Source organism: Mesoplodon bidens (genome assembly GCF_964165515.1).
Source record: "Mesoplodon bidens genome assembly, chromosome: 1".
Taxonomy (NCBI): domain Eukaryota; kingdom Metazoa; phylum Chordata; class Mammalia; order Artiodactyla; family Ziphiidae; genus Mesoplodon; species Mesoplodon bidens.
In genome coordinates this window covers 195,460,075-195,485,295 of record NC_138176.1, presented here as the reverse complement: position 1 = coordinate 195,485,295, position 25,221 = coordinate 195,460,075, and the positions used below count along the sequence as shown (strand labels likewise).

The window sequence follows — 25,221 nt, the reverse complement described above, 5'->3', positions numbered from 1 at the left end:
TTGCACAAGGGCAACACGCGGTCTAGTTGAAGGCTCTTTCTATGCAGGACTTTTTACAAACGGGATAATGTCGCTTCTCATGGCTGTGATCGGACTGGCTCTCCTGCCTGAAATAAGGGGTCAGGTACCATCTGCTTTAGGAAGCCCCTTCTTGAGGGATGTGTCTCATGTTAGGTCCAGTGACCTCTACCCATTCATCCAACTGTCCCATGTGTTTGACACCCACGTTCTTTGTAAAGTATCATGACAGAAAAATCACATCAAATGGAAAGAAACGGGATCTGTCCCTTGGGTGTTCAGAGCCCTGTCTTTAGGTCTATGGTGTCCTGGGGTGGATGCTGTGCTGCACCACCTAGGTCCCCCCTTCAGGACTAAAGCAGGTCTTCAGCTACTGAATGTTGGCAAAAAGAGCCACTTTCCCATGGCACAAGTCCCTTTCCAGGGGGCAGCCTAAGTCCAGTGACTGGCTGATGCAGGAGTGCCTCCCAGCCCCTCAGTCCAATTTAGGATTCCTTTGATTGGCCGGCCTAGCTCTAGGCGCCCCCCTAGAGGTTGTGGGTGTGACTGCACCGCAGCCCAAGTTTCCCTTTGCCCAAACGTGCCGCCTTCTGTCAAGGAGTGTTAAGAGCATGCGCTATGGGGTCAGACCTACCAGGTTGTCACTCATTAGCAGTGTGCTCTTAGATAACTTATTTCTCAAATTTTATCTAGTACTTCTGTAAAATGGGTATTATAATAATGTTTGTTATGACAATAAATGTGATTATGTATGCAAAGCCCTTTGCACAGTATCTGAAATAGAGGAAGTGCTCAGTAATACTATGTTGGTTATTATCTGACTTAAAATCCTACCACAGTAGCGATATATATTTTTTATATCAGAGCAGATGTATGTATGTGAAGGGGTCAAATTATTATTTTAAATCTTGGAGATTCAGAGCTGAAAGGAAATACAGAGATGGCTCCAAAATTACAGAAATAAGCTCAACTCACTTATTTCCTTACAATGAAGAAATGGGAGTTTCAGAGAACTGCAACAATAGTGATAATTTATTGAGGGTCTTCTGTATGTCAAACACACTAATATACACCATTTCTTTCAAACTCCACAATAACCCTGTAAGTGACATAGACACTACTGTTGCCATTTTAGAGAAGACAAAATGTCAGAGGTTAAGAAATGTGTTTAAAGTGGTGACAGCTAGCAACTGACAGAGGGGGATGCAAACTGAGAGCCATCTGATGCCTATGCCCATGGGCTCTGCAATACATCACACACTGCTTTTTTCCTTAGAGTCGTGAAGCCAGGGTTAAAATGCCAGAAACTTGATTCAAGGTATGATTCAACTTTCCCATGTAGCCTCCTCTCCAAAATGAGACACGGCGGCCGTAAAAGCCAGTAGGACACAATTTGCTCAAGACCAAACTGAAACAAGAGGCAGGCTAATCCAGGGGTCCCCAACCCCCGGGCCAGTACTGGTCCGTGGCCTGTTAGGAACCGGGCTGCACAGCAGGAGGTGAGCAGCCGACCAGCGTACAAATCTTCATCTGTATTTACAGCCACTCCCCATCGCTCACATTACCTGCTGAGCTCCTCCTCCTGTCAGATCAGCATCGGCATCAGATTCTCATAGAAGCGCGAACCCTACTGTGAACTGCGCATGCGAGGGATCTAGGTTGTGCGCTCCTTGCGAGAATCCAATGCCTGATGATCTGAGGTGGAGCTGAGGGGTGATGCTAGCACTCGGGAGCAGCTGCAAATACAGATGATCATTAGCAGAGAGGTCTGCACAGAGACCATAATGAATCAATCGCTTGCAGACTCATATCAAAACCTTATCAGTGAGTGGCAAGTGAAAACAAGCTCAGGGCTCCCACTGATTCTGCATTATGGTGAGTTGTATCATTATTTCATTATATATTTACAATGTAATAATAATAGAAATAAAGTGCACAATAAATGTAATGAGCTTCAATCATCCTGAAACCATCCCCCTACCCTCACCACCATTCTGTGGAAAAATTTTCTTCCACGAAACCGGTCCCTGGTGCCAAAAAGGTTGGGGACCACTGGGCTAATCCATTACATCACTATGTAATATTATGCTACCCTGTCTCATAACTCATCAACAGCTGACATTATAAATACATGGGTCCTCATGCTGTCTATAAGGGATGATAATAAAAACCAGGAAACACATGCCAGAGTCCATAAGGGATGGAAGGGGAACTGAAAGTATACACACCATTCACCTCAACCCCAGTCATCACTGCTTTCAGTCAAGAAGGTGTACAGCCAAGCAAAGCGAGCAGCAGAGTGGCTTCACAATGCATTTTCATGGAGATAACCTTGAACTCTGCTCACACCTGGTGGTTCCCTTGTCAGGATTTCTAAGACTTCTGACCTCTCTTTTTTGTACAATAATCTGAACAAGTCAGGAACATTTTTTTTTTTTTTCAGTACGCAGGCCCCTCACCGCTGTGGCCTCTCCCGTTGCGGAGCACAGGCTCCAGACGCGGAGCACAGGCTCCAGATGCGCAGGCTCAGCGGCCATGGCCCACGGGCCCAGCCGCTTCGCCGCATGCGGGATCCTCCCGGACCGGGGCACGAACCCGTGTCCCCCGCATCAGCAGGCAGACTCCCAACCACTGTGCCACCAGGGAAGCCCAGTCAGGAACATTTTTATAAGCCTAAACAAAACAAAACAAGATGTTTCAAACTGGAGAGACAAAGGCTGGCGGGGGGGGGCAGGGAGTACATTCAAAGTCTCTGAAATCATGGAGTTATGAATCTAGCTACTGACAAATCTTGGCAAACAGTTTTATGGTATAGCTATTAAAGCTTCAAAGAAAGAAAAGACAAAGAGGTATCTGACATGCTAAGTTTTTAAGACTGTCACCCTAATAGATTATATTTTAAGAAAAGCTTTAAAGATTTTTAGATAAATCTTTAATTGACAGATTCATGGAGAGTTTCATGGAAAATTAGTTTGGAAGTGATCAGGAAACGTAATGACACACTTTTCTTGGTGTCACTGTCAGAAGCAGCTAGCATTGCTCCAAGTTCATTAGATCCTCAACATGTTTGTTGACAGTGGATGTGCTTGGAGCCACACTAATGCAGAAATTCATGTTTTCATAAGGTGAACACAGGCTTTTTCTTTTTCTGATTAAAGTCTTCATATTTCCACTTACAATGGAAAATTCAACTAAGTTGGTAATAAATGTGGTTCTATGTTTAAATGTGAATACTCTATATTAACTAAACAGAAATTTTATCACAGGTATAATTCTTTCCTCTTGATTACTGACTGTTCTGGCAAGAGCTCATGCCTACCTTTTAAATTCCTGAGAAACAGCTCCCATACCCCATCGCCCCCTTCCATCTCCTCCTCCTCCTGTGTCCAGCACCTCAGCTGTCCACCCCACTCCCCCATGCCCATTTCCTCAATTCCTTTTATTTGGTATCAAAACCACAATTTTTTCTCAGTTGTTTTAAAGTAGGTATTTTTTCTTTGACTTTCTTTTTGGTCCAGTGCTATTTGTTTTATCTTTATCTTGTGCCCTGCCCATATTAGGGACAGAAGAATATAAAACTTTAAATTTCACCAATCCTTGTGAGACTTTTTCCTTGATTATTAAGGTAGCTTTTTCTTGGAGAACAGTTTTCCATGACTTCAGTTGTTGAACTTAACAGACTTGCCTTGTAGCTTTCTTTGGCAACAAATTTTAAAGATTGCTTTATGAAGTTAGAAAATGCAAATTTTATAAAAGAATACAAAAAGTGAACAGGCAACTTTCTTAGTAGCAAACTAAATAGATAAAAATCAAGGACAATGTGAAACAAATAATATACAAACTTTTATTCAAAGTTAATTCAAGAAAGACATATTTTGGTCATTTTTAAAGTAAGATTAATTGAAGGTCTCAGAAAAATTCTATCTGATCAACACAGATGGCTACTCACAGAAAGTTCTCTTTTCTGTTAATAGCAGCTAAATTTATACACACAGAAAAAATTCTTAAGACCATGCAAATTCAGTTGAATTCCATACATTCATTATATTCATCAAAAACCTGCAGTAATGTTCATGCCAAACTGTTAAGAAAAAAATTTGAAATACACACCAAAACATGACCAAGATTAAACCAAAGAAAATAATAAATAAGCATAATTTATATTTTATTTTAAAAAGTTTGGCATCACACATGTATTCAAGTGTGTTACACCAGTTCATTCCTCAGAAGTGGCATTTTAAAGTGTTAAGCATTGTTAAATATCAAAAAATACAACTCTGTTTTACAATGTAGTACTGGCATAATTCAAAGTACTGTGCCAATTATAAATAGTATAATCAAGTTTCAAACATCTTTTCAAACATATTTAAAGGAAAGCATATAGACACACATTTATATGCACACAATTTATTATACTCATGTAATCAAACATATTTTATAAAAGCAAACAGTTTTATCCCTCAACTAGTTTGTATACTTACACAGAGTTTAATACCTTTTCAAAGATTTTCAGTTCCTGTGTATACAGATTTTCAGGAGAAGGAATAAAGATGAAACTTAATTTTACAAGAGCACGTATTTATCCCCCTTCACAAAATAATCCAGTCATTCAAGATTGGTAACTAGTCTTTGTGAAAGCAACTATTGTCCAAAGACTACAGAATAATACTGCAGTCTAAGTTTCTTATTAAAATTCAGTCAGCTGCTGCTCACTGCAGAAAAGCTTACACTGTGCATCTACCAAAAATAATCTTCAATATCTGAGGCCTATAAAGGCAGATGATCTTATCTTCTGCGGAGACTTAAAGTGCAGCTACAAGTGGAGAAGTGCTAGACTCTCAGTCACTTCAGAAGTACTTGTTGAAGTCTGCTTCTTCTCATGTGTAAATGTGCTGAAAATGTCCTTCAGGCTCATAATGGTTTATCAATAACTGTGACCCCTGAACAAAGAAACGAAGAAATAAAACAGAAGTCACAGGAAGCATTCTGTATCTCTGAGAAAATACTGAAGTTTTTATATTATTACTTAAGAGGGACTGAAGAGATCATGATGTTTCAAAATCTCTTTCTTAGAAAATTTAGTATTACTATCATTTTAATCTAAATGACAATGAAATCTTTGTTTAAAAATTAGGGACCAAAACTACATAAGACTATTTAATCCAGAGCTCATCTTTTGCTCTTCACAGTTACAATTAAGGGAAAATAATTTTACTCAAGAAATACTAAGATCCACTTAATACTCAAAGGGGCACAAACAGACTTTTAAGAGTGATGAATATTTTCATTACCTTGATTGTGGTGGTTTTGTGGTTATATACATATGTCAAAACTAATAAAACTGTACACTTTAAATATATGCTATTTATTCTATGTCAGATATACCTCAATAAAGCAGTTTTAAAAAATTTCACGTAATTTTGAGGAATGCTATCCTGGGATCCTACTCTATATATCAATAGTTCTATTAGGTGTTGTTTTAGATGACAAGTAACAGTGATGGTTAATAAGTATAAATTTCTTTTTTCCCCACTACTAAATCTATATTAGGATGTTACTGAAACATTCTAATTTTTAAAGCAATATAAATATCATCAGAATAAACTACATGCAACATATACTTTTAAAGACTCATCATTATATTTATTAAAGAGTATTACCATTTCTCTTACGAAGAGAATGGACCAAACTGATATTTTATAATCCAATCAGTGCTGTGCTTAAGTAAGAAAATTACTCTGTAGCCTCACTGTAATAGTATCACATGGAGCCCTGCCAGGGGAGGTGTTATAGGGCTCATATCTTTTGGATATCTGAGTAATTAAAGCCTTGCCACACTGTGAATTCCATGACACTGCATACAGATGTAGCCATATTAAATTTTATGATTCCACACTGCAAAGATTTGTAATTTTGAATACAAATGACTACAGAATGACAAAAGGATACTAGTGCTTTATTTCAGAATATACATATCTGATATTAATTATTTTGAGAATAAGAAATAAGATATACTTTGAGAAAAGACTTCCTTCTTATATAGGAGAAAAACATTCTTAATGTAAAAATCATAATGATGTAATCCTTTCGTATTATAATAGAAGACTATAAGAAAACTGAACAATTATTACCTGCGTAACTTCTCCCTGTGCTCATACAAGATGATACAACTGTCCATTTATCAGTTGTTGGGTTATAATATTCTACTGATGCCAAGTTACAGGAACCATCATCCCCTCCAACTACATATAACAGACCGTTAACTGCACAAACTCCTTTAAAAAAATTACACAGAGAGAAAACAATTATTTTAAAAATTTGGATAAATACAAGTATCCCTGAACGTGTCTGGTAAGGTGATCCAGAGACATGTACTTCCTGGAAAGAGGCAAGGAGAGAAGATGGGGGAACCCAAAAAGAATTCCTTTATATGTGAGAATCTAATACTAACTGTAAGCTCCTACTCATGTTACTTATGCAGATGCTTTATATATGCATTATTTCATTTAACCTTCACAATAACCTTACTTTACAGGTTAGAAACTATTTTAATCCCCATTCTATAAAAAACAATAGAAAATTAAAAGTCAAAGAACTCTCCCAAAGTCAGCTTCTAAGGAAATTCTAAGGAAAAAGGAAAAATAAATATATATATTAGTAGAAAGTAAAAATGATTCTGAATTTTAATTATTACACTGACTGGTCAACTATTTTATCTCCTTTAAAAGGGAAAACAGTATTATTTATTTAATTATTATGAGAATAACATATTTTTTGGATTTTTGCAAAATTCAAAACATCTAGAAAAGTATAAAGAAAAAAAGCCCACCACTAATCCTATACCGCTTAGAATCCTGATCATCGAAATTCTGGCTCTTTTTTACATGTATATACTCAGACACTCCTTTTTTTTAACCCCAAAGTAGCTCATACTACACATGCTACTTTTTACTCACTCCCGCCAAACAATATATGCCTTGGACATTTCCCCAAGTTAATAAATACAGATCTACATAATTTTTAATGGCTGCATAGTATTCCATCTATGACAATACCATAATTTGTCTTTTACTGATGGATTTTAAGTTATTTCCAGCATTTTTTTTTTTTTTTTTTTTGCGGTACGCAGGCCTCTCACTTTCGTGGCCTCTCCCGTTGCGGAGCACAGGCTCCGGACGCGCAGGCTCAGCGGCCATGGCTCACGGGCCCAGCCGCTCCGTGGCATGTGGGATCTTCCCGGACCGGGGCACGAACCTGTGTCCCCTGCATCGGCAGGTGGACCCTCAACCACTGCGCCACCAGGGAAGCCCCTCAGCTTTTTTGCTCTTATTAGTAATGTTACAATGAACAAGGATCTCTTGCACATTTTGCATACTTATGCAACGATTTTCTTAATATAAATGTTTACAAAGAAAACTGCTGAGTGAAAAGATAAACACCTTTTAAAAGCTCTTTATTTCAATTTATTTTTAAAAAGCGTATTTAATAATTTTAAACACGATTCAGAGCTTTTATGAACTGGTACTACAGGGCATCAAAACATCCAGAAGGGTGCTGCCCACACACTGGTCTCTTTACAGACAGTTTTGCTAACACAATTAATAGGTGCTTGTAGATTTTTAATGTAACAAAATAATGAGCCCAAGTCTCTACACAGCATTTAAAAGCAATAGTATCTTCTGTGCAGATGGAGTGGATCCCCTTTACTCAAGCTCTGTTGTGCTACTATGATAGTCTCTCGACAGGAAGCAAACTCGTATCATTTTAAAGTAGTTCAAATACCTGAAAAGCAAGAGCAGGATGACAATAGCTCTACATACACAAAGTGTCTCCTTATTCTTCTGGCTAGAATAAATGAGCTAATTTTGATTTGAAAACAATAAAACAAGGGTAGAGAAAAAATAAGACTAGAATAATCTTTAGGAAAATAATAACAAAAGTTCAAATTGCAAATAAATTTCCTAATCCAGGAAGCACATGCACATATGCTTTTCTAACTTCATATGTGCTGGGGCCCAGATTTGTGGGTCTTACTATTAATAGTTCTGGACTATCCATAGCTGAGAGAGTTTTAGTACTTCACCAAGTACCAGTTGTACCAGTTGGATGAGGTAAAAGGTCAAGTAAATTAATTTTATATTTTGCTTTGTTGAGCAAGTTCTTGCAGTCCCATATACTTATCTCCCTTAGTGATCACATTTAAATTAAAGAGAAATTAAGAAGAACACTTCTGGGGGGATGGAGGGTGCATCTTGCAACATCATCCAGTGGTATACAGTGAGTATGAGAATCATCAGGAACTTATTTTGTATTATGGGAACTGGCATGAAGACAATGGCATTTTTATGAAAATGAGAATTGCCCCAAAAGACTACCCAGGTACCCTGAATCTATTTTCCATTTCTATTTCCCTTCTACAGATCTTTTTTTTTTTTTTTTTTAGATGTTGCGGGTAGGAGTTTATTAATTAATTAATTTATTTTTGCTGTGTTGGGTCTTCGTTTCTGTGTGAGGGCTTTCTCTAGTTGTGGCAAGCGGGGTCCACTCTTCATTGCGGTGCGCAGGCCTCTCACTATCGCGGCCTCTCTTGTTGTGGAGCACAGGCTCCAGACGCGCAGGCTCAGTAGTTGTGGCTCACGGGCCTAGTTGCACCGCGCAATGTGGGATCCACCCAGACCAGGGCTCGAACCCGTGTTCCCTGCATTAGCAGGCAGATTCTCAACCACTGCGCCACCAGGGAAGCCCCCTACAGATCTTCTTTTTAAGTAGGTAGTTCCCTACTTACTTAAGATATCTTGTAGACATCAGCTTTCTTAAAGTTATTGTTGTTGTTATTTTAGCTTTTCCACTTTCTAGAAACCTGAACTGTATTAAATTGAGGTTGCTTCTTCAGGCTTCCCCTCCAGATTCAGATAAACAACTAGCTTTTTTATCTGGTATAAATATTTACTCAACTAGACTAAATTCCTTGAGAAATGGGCTCCAGAATGTGATACAGGTAGACACTCAAAAATGTCTGTGGTAAGAATGAATGAATTCAAGTATCAAATAAAGAGGGTTCTTCCTCTAATTAAGTCTCTACATTCATCACCAAAAAGTAAACTTTGACAGAAATTATAAGTTAACAGAAGGATCACATCAACCTGTATGTCCAGACACTATGCTAGGCGTTCACTATATAGGATTATTACAAAAGTTTCTGCCTTTAAAGAGCAAGTCTATTAGGGAACTCAGATCAGTAAAAGAACAATGGAAATACACAGTGATACTCTGAATACAATTCAGTATAAATTTCATAATCATAAACTAGATAGATACCTGCATTTCTTCTACACATGTTCATATCTGCAACCTGTCTCCAGGTGTTGGTGGTGGGATCATACACTTCAACACTTTTTCGTACTAAAGGGCCATCATGACCCCCGACAGCATACAATAAGTTGTTTAGCACGCCAACACCTGTAAAACACAAAGAACCAAACAATAGTAGAGTAAAAGGGACAAAAAATTTATAATATATTAGGGTTTCTTCAAATGACTTGTAAACAAAACTTCTGAAATGATTATTCATATTAAAAGTCAATATTAAAGCATACAGCCTAAGAAATAGAAACAAATAGAATTACAAATGAGAATCTCAGAACTATTGTTCTAAAAAAGCATGTCAAATACAATAAAAATAATATGGAGATGAAACACGGAGAGGGAAGTCCTTTACACAATTCTTTTGAAAACAACTTTCGTGATAAAAGCAAACCAGTATTAGAGCATAAAATCTGTAAGCAATGGATATGGAGTTGATTATTAAGCAAGTTCTCCAATAAGCACTAAAAACAAAAACCTAAAAGTAATGCCAAACAATATAAATAATTAAACGAAACAGAAGCCTTTAATATAAGACTTTAGAAATTTTACAAAGCGAAATTTAAGTGCAGCTACCTACCAACTCTACCTGCATAATACAAAAGACATTTTAACAGTGTCACTAAAATCAGTATATATTTTCTGATAATATAAAGAGATGCCATCATTTCACTTGTTTAATTCTTTTCCATCATTTCCATGCTTCAATTTCTAAATGAGGTTCCTATTCACCTGCTCCACTCCGTCTGGTACTCATTTCTGCTATATAGGTCCACTCGTTTGCTGTAGCGCTGTAGCATTCTACTGTGCTGAGACACTGACGTGAAGCTCCGTCATAACCCCCGACAGCATAAAGCAGACCTAACCATGGAATCACAGAGAAAGCCAAATTCATAAAAAGCTATTTTTTCAAGTCAGGAAATAATATATTTTCCTCCTTGGTAGCAGAGTTTACCTTTAAAGTATTAGGAACTATCTAAAATCTTGCCTAATAGTGATAGGTGGACTTACCAAATCATATTATGAAGATCGGCAGAATATATATGATATTAATTTAACACTTTCATCAATAATCTGACTGATAGAACAAGAAAGTACACTCAGTATACCTTTGGATAAACACTATTTGGTAAGTGAACATCCTGGAAAACCAAATTAAATATCAAAGTTATCTTAGTAAATTGAAAAAAAAGTTGAATCAAGAGTCAGTACCAGTATACAATGGAATATTATTTGGCAATAAAGAGAAATGAAGTACTGGTAAAATGCTACAGCGTGAACAAACCTTAAACATTATGCCAAGTCAAAGAAGCCAGTCATAAAGGACCACATACTGTATGATTTCATTAATATGAAATGTCTGTAAGTGGAAAATCTATAGAGAGACAGAAAAGTAGATAGTGTTTGCTGAGGGCTGGGAGGATGGGGATGATAGCCAAGGGGAGTAGGACTGCTTTGGCGGGTAATAAAAGTGTCCTAAAATTAATTGTTATGACAGATGCACACTGGATTGTATACTTTAAATGCATGAATTGTATGGTATGTGAATTCTATCTCGGTAAAGCTGGTAAAAGAAAAGTTGGTGCAGAGGATTATACCCACAATGGGGAGGGTGGTGGGAACCCACAAATTCGCCCAACCAAGCAAAAAAAAAATCATCATACTAATTAAACTCTTTTGGGGGACAAAGTAGGATATAAATAAATAACTGTGGAAACCCATCCCTTAAATGTTAAACAGCCCTTCTCCAGATGTAAAATTTCATATTCATGCCATCTGGTTTGTTCCCTAGATGACTGTATTAAAGTCAGTTAATAATATTACACAGGTTACACACAGAGAGGGAGAAGGAGGGGGACAGAGAGAGAGGGAGGGGGACCAGAGGGTGGGCGTGCCTTATTTTAAAAAGGGATAACTAGCGTTTTCCAATAGCCACTATTTCCCTTTTAAATGGCCCTTTGGTCGCCCATTTAGAAAACCAGAGTCCAGGTTACGGGAAGAACCACTCACAACCACCGGGAAGCCGACCCACCTCCAACTACGGCGACACCCACGCTGCTCCTCCTCGTGTTCATGGGGGCCACGTGGAACCACTCATTAGACTTGATGTTGTAAGCCTCCACCGAGGACAGCCCTGTAATAAACAAAGCACAACGCACTGCACCTCAGGTTCCTTATATGTATTAGTAGGGGAAATACTTCAGCTGCATTAAAGTGGGCCAAAATCCAATTATGTGACGAAGAGGAATAGCGAGCTCCTACGCAAGCTACTGACATTTACTGGCTTTTTAAACTTGAGAAGATGACTGACACTGAAGCATGAGAAAGAAAATTTACATACTGAGCACTCTTAACATCATTTAAAGGAATTCTGGATGGAAATTTTAAACTTATCTTCACAATACCTGTTAAAACATTCAAATGCCTCCTAATTTTGCTAGGCCTTGTTCCATAAATGTGATTGCTATGTTAATTCTAACAGCAATGCAGGAAAGATAAAAGAAAATTGCCTGTACTCCCGTCAAAGCCTCCCACGGCATATAACAGTCCGTTCAACACAGCAGCCCCCAGGGTGCTTCTCCGGTCTCGCATGTTAGCAACACTGGTCCACTGATCTTTCACCGGGTCATAGGAATCCACAGTGCGGACCCTTAAGGAGCCATTAAAGCCACCGACAGCAAAAACGAGTCCAGCCATGTAGACCATCCCTGAAAAAGAAATACAGCAGTTAATGATGCATGTGCAACCCAAATACTACCAACATCTAAAGACTGCATTCCAAACAGTCTACAGCTGTTGTCAGAACAGAAGTCCCCCTTAGGAGAAGCCTGGCTGAATAGGTCCTAAGAAATGCTATTCATTAGCGAGAATATAGAATGAATAGACGGTGCTCCTTACTACTACCGAAAAATGCAATGGCATGGGCTGAGGTACTATTTTGACTCTTGGCTTCTTCAAAGACTTACTTACAGACGTAAACAATGAGCCAATATTTTCCAACTACTTGAACCTGTACACATCTCCCATGGTTTTCAATTGTGGACCTTCTACTCAAAAATACCAGACCAAGTGCTCTTCAAAAGAATCAAGGGCATGAAAGATAAGGAAAGACTACAGAACTGTCACAGATCAGAAGAGACTAAGAAAACATGACAACTAAATGCAATATAACAAGGGAGGATCAAGATGGCAGAGTAGGAGGACATGGAGCTCACCTCACCCACAAACGCATCAAACATACATCTACATGTGGAACAATTCTCACAGAAAACCAACTGGAAACTGGCAGAAGATCTCTTTTACAACCAAAGCTGCAAGAAAGATCTCCACGTAACCCAGCAGGATGGGGGGGAAAAGGCATTCATAACAGGACTGGCACCCCTGGGAGGGATCTGTGAAGGAGGGAAGGTCCACACGGGCAGGACCTCACCCTGGGGAGACCCTTTGCCTGCTACAAAATCTGCCAGGACAGATAGAGGGACTGGAGGTGTTACAGACCTGGGTTCTTGGACTCTTTAAGCAACAGAAATTGATAAGAGGCCAGATGAGGAATTCAGGCAAGGCTTTACTGGGACTTGTGCTTAGCACGAGGGAGAGGGGAGCTGTTTCCTTAAATGGGGTGAGAGTGGGGGCACATTGGTGGCTCGAGCTGGAGGCGTGGCTTAGGTGGTCTGCCCACCCCTTGGTGGGTGGTGTGTGCAGGGATCATGCCCGGTACCCTGCTTTTGCTCCTAGCACTTCAGAAGTGGCAGTTGGGTTTTGACCTTATTATTCATAATTACCCTGACTACACATGTGTGCAGTTATTTTTAGTCCCTTAGAGTTTCTTTGTATTCTGTTGCTCAAGGAGATGTTTGTCCAGGTGCAAGCACTGCAGTAAAGGGTCCCAAGTCCCAGGTCCCAGCCTGTCTCAGAGGGGCCTGGTCTCTGCTCTCAAGGAGTTTGTGGGTGCTGGTTTACTAGCAATCAGAGCACAGCTGATAGCTGCAACCTTGCCACGCTTCCCAGTCTGAAATGTATGATGGGCAGGGGTGCTAGTATGCACAGTGGCTAGACGCTGAGTCTTGGGCAGATGGGCCCAGGAAGAGGACTCTGTCTACCTGCATGGAGACAGCTTGGAGGGCCTGGGGTATGGCCTTATCAAACCTCAGAGCCCACTGTCAGCATTCACACCATGGGGGAGGGTCCAGATCCAGCAGACATTGTTGGTGCACACACTGGGTCACACCACAGAAATGCATGTTTTGGGTGGACAGCCCCTTGGGAGGAGTATACAGGGGTTCCTTTTCTGTCTGGAGCACTCTAGTTCTGCCCAGCCCACACTGAAGCTTGGAGCCAGATCTAGTGCAGATAGGTCCTGGGAGAGGCCTGCACAGAGGCAGCCCAGGTCCCAGGTGGCAGCACAACCACCTTGACTCCTACAGCCACAGCACCCCAGCCCCCAGCAGCAGCCCACTCCACACCACACACCATAGCCTAGCACTGGATCTGGGACAAACACAGTGGAGAAAGGGACACGACCTTGGGCTGCTTCTGGGCAGAACTGCAGATGACTGCAGAGGCGGTGCATAGGTTCACTGTGACCACATGGGCCTCACTTGCTTCAGCACTCACCTCCTTTGCAACAGAGCAAGGGCAATGGAGCCATATCAAATCTGAGACTCAGGGTTTCTACTCAAACAACTGGGGAGCAGACCTTGCCCCTGACAAGGCTGTGACATCCACAGAGAAAAGAGGAGGCTGTGCCCAATATCCAGGGCAGGTTCTAGACACCACAACTCCAATCACACCCCCTTATCAAGGGGATAATGGCCAGCACACTCTGAGGAAAGATATGGTTGGCATACAGCCCTTGCACCAAAAATACTGGACTTACACAGGCTACACAGGGATGCTCCTACATAAAAACAGCCCTTTCAGACCACAATAGACAACTGTTTCTCCTAAATTCATAGAGACAGACAAAGTCAAGTAAAATAAGAAAGCAGAGGAACTACTCCCAATTAAAAGAACAAGAGAAATCCCCTGAAAGAACAAATAATGAAACAGACCTCTCCAATCTACCACACTCCTAGTTCAAAAAGGAGGTAATAAGGATGTTGAAGGAATTAAAGATTATTGATAGAAATGCAGATCACTATAACAAGGAACTAGAAACTATAAAATGAACCAGTCAAAACTAGACAACTCAATGGCAGAGATAAAAACAAATCCAGAGGCAATGAATTGGAGACTAAATAATGCAGAAGAACGAATAAGTGATCCGGAAGATAGAATGATGGAAATCACCCAATCAGAGCAGCAGACAGAAAGACAAATGAAAAAAAAAAAAAACCAAATAAAAAACCCCCAAAGTAACATACAAGATCTATGGGATAATATAAAGCATACCTACACAAAATAGGGGGGGTTGCAGAAAGAGAAAAAGGGCTCAAAAATGTTGTTGAAGAAATTATGGCTGAAAACTTCCCAAACTTAAGAAGGAAACAGATATCCAGGTAGAGGAAGCATGGAGGGTCCCAAACAAGATGAACCCAATCACACCCACACCAACACATTTCATAATTAAAATGGCAAAAGAGATACTAGGTCAAAAAACAAGCCTCAACAAATTTAAGAGGATAGAAATTATTTCAAGCATCTTTTCCTTTCACGACAGTATAAAACTAGAAATCAACCACAAAAAGAAAAACGGGAAAAAACCGAACACATGGAGACTAAACAACATGCTACTAAAAAACCAATGGCCACTGATGCAATCAAATAAGAAATGAGAAAATGCTTTGAGACAAATGACAATGAAAAACACAACCTTACAAAATCTATGGGATGCAGCAAAAACAGTTCTAAGAGAGTTCATAGCCACACAGGCCTTCCTCAAGAAAAAAACTCAAATAAACAACCTAACCTACCAACTAAAAGAATCAGAACAATAAGAACAAACAAAACCAAGGTCAGCAGAAGGAAAAATAATAAGGATAAAAGAGGAAATAAAGAAAATGAAGATCAAAAAAACAACAGGAAAGATCAATAAAACCAAGAGCTGGTTTTTAGAAAAGATAAACAAAATTGACAAACCTCTAGCTAGGCTCACCAAGAAGAAAAGAGAGCGGATCCAAATAAACTAAATAAGAAATGAAAGAGGAGAAATAACAACCACAGAAATATAAAAAAATCAGAAGAGAATACTGTGAACATATAATGACAAATTGGACCTCCTAGAAGAAATGGAAAAGTTTCAAGAAACATATAACTGGCCAAAACTGAGTCAAGAAGGAACAGATAATTTGAACAGACTGATTATTAGAAGTGAAATAGAATCTGTAATGAAAACAACTCCCTGCAAACAAAAGGCCAGGGCCATACAGCTTACCTATCCTTCTCAAACTATTCCAAAAAATTACAGAGTAAGGAACACTTCTAAAGTCATCGTATGAGGGCACCATCATCCTGATACCAAAAACAAACAAAGACACTACAAAAAAGGAAAATTATAGGCCAATATCGCTGAAGAATATAGATACAAAATTCCTCAACAAAATATTAGCAAACCAAATCCAACAATACAGAGAAAGGATCATATCTCATGATCAAGCTGGATTCATTCCAGGGTAAAAAGGATGGTTCAACATATGCAAATCAATCACTATAATACACCACCTTAACAAAAGGAAAGAAAAAACCCACATGATCATATCAATAGACACAGAATAATCATTTGATAAAATTCAACATCCACTCATGACAAAAACTCTCACCAAAGTGGGTATAAAGGGAACATATCTCAACATAATAAAAGCCATTTATGACAAAGCCACAGCCAACATAATACTCAATGGTGAAAAGCTGAAAAACTTCCCGCTAAATTCAGGAACAGGACAAGGATGTCCACTATTACCACTTCTATTCAATATTGTATTGGAAGTCCTAGCCACAGAAATCAGACAAGAAAGAGAAATAAAATGTATCCAAATGGAAGTGAAGAGGTAAAACTGTCACTATTTGCAGATGACGTGACACGCTATATGGAGAACCCTAAAGACTCCACACGAAAAGTATTAGAACTAATAAATTCAGCATGGTGGCAGGATACAAGATTAATATACAGAAATCTGTTGCATTCCTTTACACAACAACAAAATATCAGAAAGAGAAAGTAAAAAAAAAACAACCAATCCCATTTAAAATCCCAACAATCTAAGAATAAACTTAACCAAGGAGATGAAAGACCTATACACTGAAAACTATAAAACAATGATAAAGGAAGCTGAAGATAATTCAAAGAACTGGAAAGAAATCTCATGCTCTTGGAAAAATTAATATTGTTAAAATGACCATACGATTTACAGATTAAATGCAATCCTTATCAGAATATCCATGATATTTTTCAAAGAACTAGAACAAATAATACTAAAACTTATATGGAACCACAAAAGACCCAGAAATGCCAAAGAAATCCTGAGGAAAAAAGAACAAAGCTGGAGGCATAACTCTTCCAGACTTAGACACTACTACAAAGCTACAGTAATCAAAACAGCATGGTACTGGCACAAAAACAGACATATAGATCAATGGAAGTGAACAGAGAGCCAGGAAATATACCCACACACCTATGGTCAATTAATCCATGACAAAGGAGACAAAACTATATAATGGAGAAAAGACAGTCTCTTCAACAAGTAGTGTTGGGAAAGCTGGACAGCTGCATGTAAATCAATGAAATTAGAACACTCCCTCACACCATATACAAAAGTAAACATAAAATGGTTTAAAGACTTAAATGTAAGACATGATACCATAAAACTCCTAGGAGAGAACATAGGTGAAACATTCTTGGAAATAAATCATAGCATTATGTTCTTAGAGAAATTTCCCAAGGCAAAATAAATAAAGGCAAAAATAAACAATAGGACCTAATCAAACTTAAAAGTTTTTGCACAGCAAAGGAAACCATCAACAAAATAAAAGACAACTTACGGAATGGAGAAAATATTTGCAAACGATGTGACTGACAAGGGGTTAATAACCCAAATATACAAATAGCTCATACTATTCAAAAAAAGCCCCCAAACAACCCAATCAGGAAGTAGGCAGAAACCTAAATAGACATTTCTCCAAAGAAGATATATAGATGGCCAACAAGCACAAGAAAAAGATGTTCAACATCTCTAATTATTAGAGAAATGCAAATCAAAACCACAGTGAGGTCTCACCTCACAGTGGTCAGAATGGCTACATCAAAAAGTCTACAAATAATAAATGCTGGAGAGGATGTGAAGAAAAGGGAACCCTTCTGTTGGTGGGAATGTAAATTGGTGCAGCCAGTATGGAAAATGGTATGGAGTTTCCTTAAAAAACTGAAAATATAACTACGATATGATCCAGCAATCCCACTCCTGGGCCTATATCTGGAAAGGATGAAAACTGTAAGTTGTAAAGATACATGCACCTCAGTGTTCAGAGTAGCACTATTTATTGGGTTGGCCAAAAAGTTCATTCTGGTTTTTCTGTAACCTTATGGAAAAACCTGTACGAACTTTTTGGCCAACCCAATACAACAGTCTAGACATGGAAACAACCCAAGTGCCCGTCAACAGATGACTGGTTTAAGAAGATGTGTTACATATATACAATGGAATATTACTCAGCCATAACAAAGAATGAAATACTGCCATTTGCAGCAACATGGGTGGACCTAGAGAATATTATACTAAGTAAAGTCAGACAGACAAACACTACATGACATCACTTAAATGTGGAATCCCCCCCAAAAATGAAACAAACAAATCTACATACAAAAGAGACTCACAGACATAGGAAATAAACTTACGGTTACCAAAGGGATAAATTAGGAGTATGGGATTAATAGATACAAACTACTACTTATAAAATAGATAAGCAACAAGGATTTACTGTATAGCACAGAGAACTATATTCAATATTTTGTAATAATGTACAATGGAAAATAGTCTAAAATAAATATAAGTGAATCACTTTGCTGCACATCTGAAACTAACACAATATTGTAAATGAACTATACTTCGATTATAAATAAATGCATGCATTAATTCAACGTGGGATCCTGAACTAGAATAAGAACATTAATGGAAAGAATGGTAAAATACAGTAAGTCTGTAGTTTAGATACATGCACCTCAGTGTTCAGAGTAGCACTATTTATTGGGTTGGCCAAAAAGTTCGTTTGGGTTTTCTGTAACCTTATGGAACCTGAATGAACTTTTTGGCCAACCCAATACAATAGCCAAGGCATGGAAACAACCCAACTGCCCATCAACAGATGATTGGTTTGAGAAGATGTGTTATATATACAATGGAATATTACTCAGCCATAACAAAGAATGAAATACTGCCATTTCCAGCAACATGGGTGGACCTAGAGAATATCATATTAAGTAATAGTAATATGCCAATGCTAATTTCTTAGTTTTGATAACTGCATCACAGTTTTATAAGGTATTAATATTAGGGAATTACACACACACAAATAATTTCTGAGTAACACTTTTCTATACAAGAAACAAATCTTTAAGTCCAAGGACAAAATTCTGATGTACAGGAATTCATAAAAAGTAACATTGTTAAATGGCCAAAATAACACAAAAATAATGCAAGTAAAGTCAGAAGATAAAAGATTAATACAAATAAACGTTCACACCACAAATGACAGACAAAAAGGCTACTTCCCTTAACGTATCAAATCAATAAAATAGTATAATAAAAAAATGGCAAGAATCATGAACTGACCATTCAGAAAGATGTTTAACTTTCCTCATAATAAAAGTGCAAAGTAGATAATGAGATAGCATTTTTCACCTACCAGATTGCAAAACTCAATTTAATTATAAGGTGTTATAGGGTATGTAGGGAAATTTGTACCTTCATATTTTACTGTTAGTGGAAGTAATAATTGGTATATCTTCCTTGCATACTCTTTGAATAATTAATTCTAGTTCTAGAGTTTTATCCCACTAAAATATATTAGCATACATACATAATAATATATGTATAAGGAATTCATTGCAGTACTATTTATAACATAAGATTAAAAACAATTTTAATGTTCAATTAAAAACTAGTAAAAATTATACTACATCCAGATCCCTGTCCAACATACTAGACAGCTCGAAAGGAATGGGTTAACTTTATGCTGTTATGTAACAATCTCTAGGATATATTGTTAAAGGACTACCATGATAGAAATGTTCTGTTACACTTAGAACTCATTTGCTATGGGAGCTATGATTTATGGATCCAGGTTTGAGTCACAGGAAGAATCCTTAGAATTTGCAACTGCCTCTTCTGATTACAGTTTTGGATAAATAAAGTCTATTTCAACAAATGTTTGTAAAACGAATGCTTGGAAGAAGGAAACTGTGGCTTATTAGCTAAGTCAGGAATCTCTTAGAACTAAGGGTCCCAACCTAAAGAATTCTCAACACTTCAGCAAAGGTAACAAGGAAAATATCCAGCAAATTGCTAGCTACTCCACTTTATACTAGAGAATCAGAAAAATATGTAAATTGAATTCAGAGCAGCTATCCCCATCGATGTCTTATGAGTTGCATGGGGCTCCTCAATCACTCTGTAATCACATGGCTATTTTAATCCAAGCTTTTCCAATAAAGATTCTTCTAGTTAATAAAATAAGACCTGAGAGGGAAGCTCCCAATGACCCAGCAATAGGAAAATGACCGCAATGCATGATGCTTACCTGCCCTACATCTCCTGGAAGGCAATTCTGCTACTTGGTGCCATCGTTCTTCTTTGAAGTCATAGCATTCCACACTGCGGATAGCCTTTGGTGCTTGGCCCCCAACCACCACCATTAACTGCAAGGGCAGAAGTAGAGGCACTTGAACCAACAACTACTGCATATTCAGGGATTTAAAATGTCGTACAAAGACAATGACATGGAGAATATTAGGATGAAGATGGTAGGGGAAGCTGGGGGAAAACAACCACCTCATCAACATTTAATAAACATCAACAAAGGGGACACATGTATGTTAGAACTACAATTCTATTTTCTAGCACATTTAGTCAAAAATAAGGATATCAGAAACTAAGTTTCTGATCCTTCAAGCAAAAGCAGTATTTAAGCCAAAAACAGCAGGCAGTCAGCACTGGCAAGGCTGCAGTGTCATAGGGCTTGCTATAAACTAGATCCCAGCTTTGTAATGACCAGGGACTAGATCTCCACAATCTAGGAAAGCAGACAGAAGTGAAATTTATGTTAGTGGGTAGGTGGGATGAAAAGGACAATAAGGTTTAAAGAAAGATGGAAGAAGGAAAAAAAAAACCTATTGAAAAAGGAGGACTAATTGAATTGGAGTTCACAAGAGAGCACAGATTCCCAGATGTCAAGTAAAGAGACCTCCCTGGATGCCCCACAAATAAAACAACCAAGAGGACAGATAATGGAGATACTAGAAATCATAATGAATGAATGAAGAACAGTCCAGCACTGAGAATAAGTGAGGTCCATAAACTTCTTCAATTCAATTCAATTCAATCCAACAACTATTAAGTGTCTATCTTCCATATTTGATCAGAACTGTGTTAAGATGTCCTACATAAGAAATGTAAGACAGGATCTCTACCCCCAAGAGCTCTTAGATATCACTAAGGAGACAAGACTCTAAAGTACTTCAAGAACTATATACAATTATATGTGACCAGAAAGCTATGATTAGTTATAGACATTAATTGCTATTCCTGATCAGAAAATGAAACATAGCCATAATTTAGTGAAAGCTTCCTGGAGGGAGTAGAACCTTGAGAGATAGATGGGATTTAGCCATCAATGTGTGTGTCTTTTAATGAGTATAAGTGGGCACACTGCGCACTCTTTGGAAACACTGAAAACACAGCTGTCAATTCAGAAGAATGTAAAAGTTAATGATGTGACGTGTGGAACACTGTAAAGAATGGCAAGGACCTGTCAAGGGAAAAGTGAGATGACAGGAAAAACGGATGTTCAAAAGAAACAAAAAATCAAAACAAACAGAAGATGGAATGACTCATGCATACAAAAAGGGAAAGTTTGCAACCTTGACTGAGCAATGACCTACCTGTACTTGGAACTATAGAAAGATGGGTACACAGAAATCAGAATAAATCTTGTTTCTGAAAAGAAGCCTATTTTAGTAATTTATTTACTGGAAAGTATAAAGAATTTTAAAGGTCTTAAAAAGAAGACTGAATGTAGCACAGTTATATAATTTTTTTTCAGACCTGCCATTCCTCTAGTGTTGAATACAAATAAATAAAAGGAAGAATTAACAAAGAAAATCTGCAATACCCTTCCCTCCTAATCCCAAAGGGAAAAAAGGGAGGGGCAAGGTTATGAAATCACAGAGGTGCAACAGACAGTAAGATCAATCCTGTATCTAGAGGTCTATAGAAGACCTACCTGTGCTTAACTTTTAAACTCTGCCCGGCAGTTAGACAACAGTTGAAAGAGGTTTGGTTAACATCTCTGATGAAGATCAGTTTAAAAAAATCTCTGAAGGGAATACTTTTCAAATAATCCTTGAGAAACAATACAGTTTATTAGATTTCATGATTCTCAACTATGAATCCTGTGATTTCCACACAATAGTTCACTTCTAATAGATCAAAATGAGGATGGAAGGGAATATGTGCTACTGAATATAGAGAAAGGTAGTAATATGTGTTCTTTACTCACCCAAGAGAAGTAAAATGAGGTGAGGATTTGGAACTCCAGAAATCAGAGATAATGGGGAAAGGAAGAATGTATAATGGGAAGACAAGAGCAGGAGAGCAGGGATATTTGTATGAGATCAAGAGACGGTGATAAAAACCACTGTGCTACTAGCATCAAAAGAGATGTCATGGGGGCTTCCCTGGTGGCGCAGTGGTTGAGAGTCCGCCTGCCGATGCAGGGGACACGGGTTCGTGCCCCGGTCTGGGAAGATCCCGCATGCCGCAGAGCGGCTGGGCCCGTGAGCCATGGCTGCTGAGCCTGCGCATCCGGAGCCTGTGCTCTGCAAGGGGAGAGGCCACAACAGTGAGAGGCCCGCCTACCGCAAGGAAAAAAAAAAAAAAAAAAAAAAAAGAGATGTCATGACTCTGACACCCCAATTATTTGTGACGCCTAATCTGAGAAACATCATACTAGTTTATGTTAATGCAAAGGAATAGAAAACTGGGAAGACATTTGTATGGAAAAGTTAAATGTGACGTATTTAAGGAAGGCGAGGGGTCGGGAGTTACACAAATTCAAGTGACCATCCTGAAATGTAGATCAATTAAACTTTGTTCTTTCATTTTCTTCACATATTAAATATTAGTTTTGCCTCCTGAAATACCAAGTTTCATAATTTTCCAATTGGAAATCTTAATAGATATCCTGGGTAAAAAAAAGAAAAATAAATATATAGAAATAATAAGATAGCATTTGTAAAAATACAGATTCCAAAGATAAAAAGAAGCTAACAACAAAACACAGCAGCAAAACATATACAGGTTTTCATTATACTGTCCAAATCCAAGAGTGCCTTACACAATCCCAAGACGGTTTACTGAAGATACAAAACTAATATCTGAGATATAAAAAGATCTTTCATGCAAATTAGTATGCGTCCACAGAATCAGAGCCTAATTAGTCACTGTCATGGTAGAAACATTATTATTCCAGCATTGCTACCACATTTTGTCTCATAGGTCTTACCATGATTATGATATGTCAGCAAGAGAAATTAATCTTTGCCTCATTCTTACCTACCTATTTAGAATTAATCTTGAGTACAACCACTCTAAAATGACAAACAGTGCTATTGAAAAAAGTGTCCAACACGAGCACTTTTGCAAAAACATGTGCAGATAAATAAACTTTGAGGAGAGACTATGCAAATACAAAATCAGGAGCTGAGTAGCTCCCTGCTACCTGTCAGGTCTGCAACCCTCCTCCCCAGCCACCCTGAGAGAACAGAAGAGAACCTTCATGTATCAGCATACCCACCACAAAATCAGAGCTAAAGAACTGAGAAACCGAAAGTTTAATACAGTTAGGAGGGTCACTCCAAAGCCATAACCAGAGAAGCCCAGAGAGTGTCAACTGAACAGATGATCACAACTCTACATAAGAGAAAATACTTGATAGGATTTTACCAAAGACTCTTTAGAATGTCTTCAAAAGTGACATGCTTATTACAGAAATTAGAAGAGAATTAGTTTTCACTCTAAAGGTTAAGGCATAGCTAAAGATAGCAAAGCTAAAGATGCCAGCAGAGGGAATATGCAAGTTAAGAAGAGATCTTTTACAAATATGAAATGTTTAAAAAGTATTAAAGATAAAACAAGCTATTTAGAAGGAAGTTAAAAAGACCAGCATAAAAGAAATAATAATTCGTATGGGCTAAGACTATGAACAACTTTTATAAATCTATTTTTTTTGTAAGAACAAAAACTGACACCAAATTATATGGACAAATATGAAGTAATGAAGACTTATAGAGACGGCTACTTATAAAAGGAGGTAAAAGGGTATTTGGGAAATGTGAACACTTATAAAATCAGCAGACCCAGATGGCATGCATACTAAGGTGTTAAGGGAACTAGCTAATGTACTTACTGAGCCACTTACAATTATTTTTGAAAAATCTTGGAGAACTGAGGAGAGATCAGAAAATTTAAAAACGGCAAATACCAATTTTCAAAATAGGGTAGGAAGTGAGCGCCTTGTAAATACTTTTTAAGTGATAATATTCTCAGTAAAAATTTAGAATATTTTGAGAAAAGCATTTGAACTTCCAGGAGCCTATGAAACGATGAGCAACACGCAGAGGGATGTTAAAAAAAAAAAATCCGGCCAAATTTGAATCTATATGATCCTGAATCTCAATAGATGTTATATGCCAAATTATTTACCTTTTGGCTTAGATAATAAACATAATCATATAGACTGAAACTTCCTACAAACGGACTATGTTGGTAAGTGGGTATTTCTAATGAGGTATCACCAGGGAGAGTACTGAAGTCCATTTTAAATTAAAATATTTACTAATGATCTAGAAAAAAGGAGGGAGTAGCACACTGGAAGAATAAGTTGGTTCTAAATTGAGAACTCTTGTTAACACTGGGCAAAACAGAAAAACCCTACTAATATGGATTTGAAGCAATTAAAATGTAGACTCCAAAAAAAAATAAAATTGAAAAAACACTAAATAAAAGCATTAAAGTGAAAGAATTTAAAAGATTTAATTTAATAAAAAGGTAAAGTAATAACTAAAGGTGATATAAGAAAACAGTGGATAACAGATTCTCATTTCTTAATTCATCATTGCCCCAAACACACATGAGAGCTAAAAATCAATACATAAATAAAAGCATTACATTATGGGTCATTCTGATTAGACCACACACAAAATGGTGCTCAAAGTGCTGGTCTCCTAGTACTGTAAAGATGCAAACAGAGCAGAAGGAATTGTAAACAGAGAGACAGAAATGAGGGGTTATTCGTAAGGAAAATTAAATCAGTAAGACATGAATGGCTTCAACTAAAAAGATAAAGGTAGAATATGAACTTTCACAGAGGAATTACATGAACACTGGAGATCTGGGAAAACATATGGAAAATCTACACTGAAATGGCTATGTATGATGTGTGAGTGAACCATCAAATAGTACACAACAGACAATAGGAAGGAACAAAAGGAACAAGCTAGCATCCTAAGTTCTTAGCAATTCTGTGAAACTAGTTGGTTTTCAGTTATTATCCAAACATGTAGCTTACAAAGAAACCTTTGTAAAGAGCTAAAAAAACTCAGAAGGGACAAATACCAGTTGCGTCTGTTCC

General features: G+C 37.8%; 1 protein-coding gene across 2 annotated transcripts in view; it reads right to left on the bottom strand.

The window, feature by feature from the left end:
* Positions 1–3,842: 3,842 nt before the first annotated feature.
* KLHL2 (kelch like family member 2) overlaps positions 3,843–25,221 on the bottom strand; it is a 124,836-nt gene continuing 103,457 nt past the window's right edge. The window contains exons 9-15 of one of the 2 annotated variants that reach the window (XM_081238332.1): positions 20,113–20,230; positions 11,892–12,089; positions 11,414–11,515; positions 10,114–10,242; positions 9,337–9,477; positions 6,150–6,293; positions 3,843–4,958 (exon numbers count right to left, since the gene is read on the bottom strand). In XM_081238332.1, coding sequence (XP_081094458.1) covers positions 4,930–4,958; positions 6,150–6,293; positions 9,337–9,477; positions 10,114–10,242; positions 11,414–11,515; positions 11,892–12,089; positions 20,113–20,230 — 861 coding nt within the window. In that variant the 3' untranslated portion in view covers positions 3,843–4,929. Of the gene's footprint in view, positions 4,959–6,149; positions 6,294–6,710; positions 7,801–9,336; positions 9,478–10,113; positions 10,243–11,413; positions 11,516–11,891; positions 12,090–20,112; positions 20,231–25,221 lie in introns of those variants that run through there. The other variant, XM_081238333.1, reaches the window with a different exon arrangement.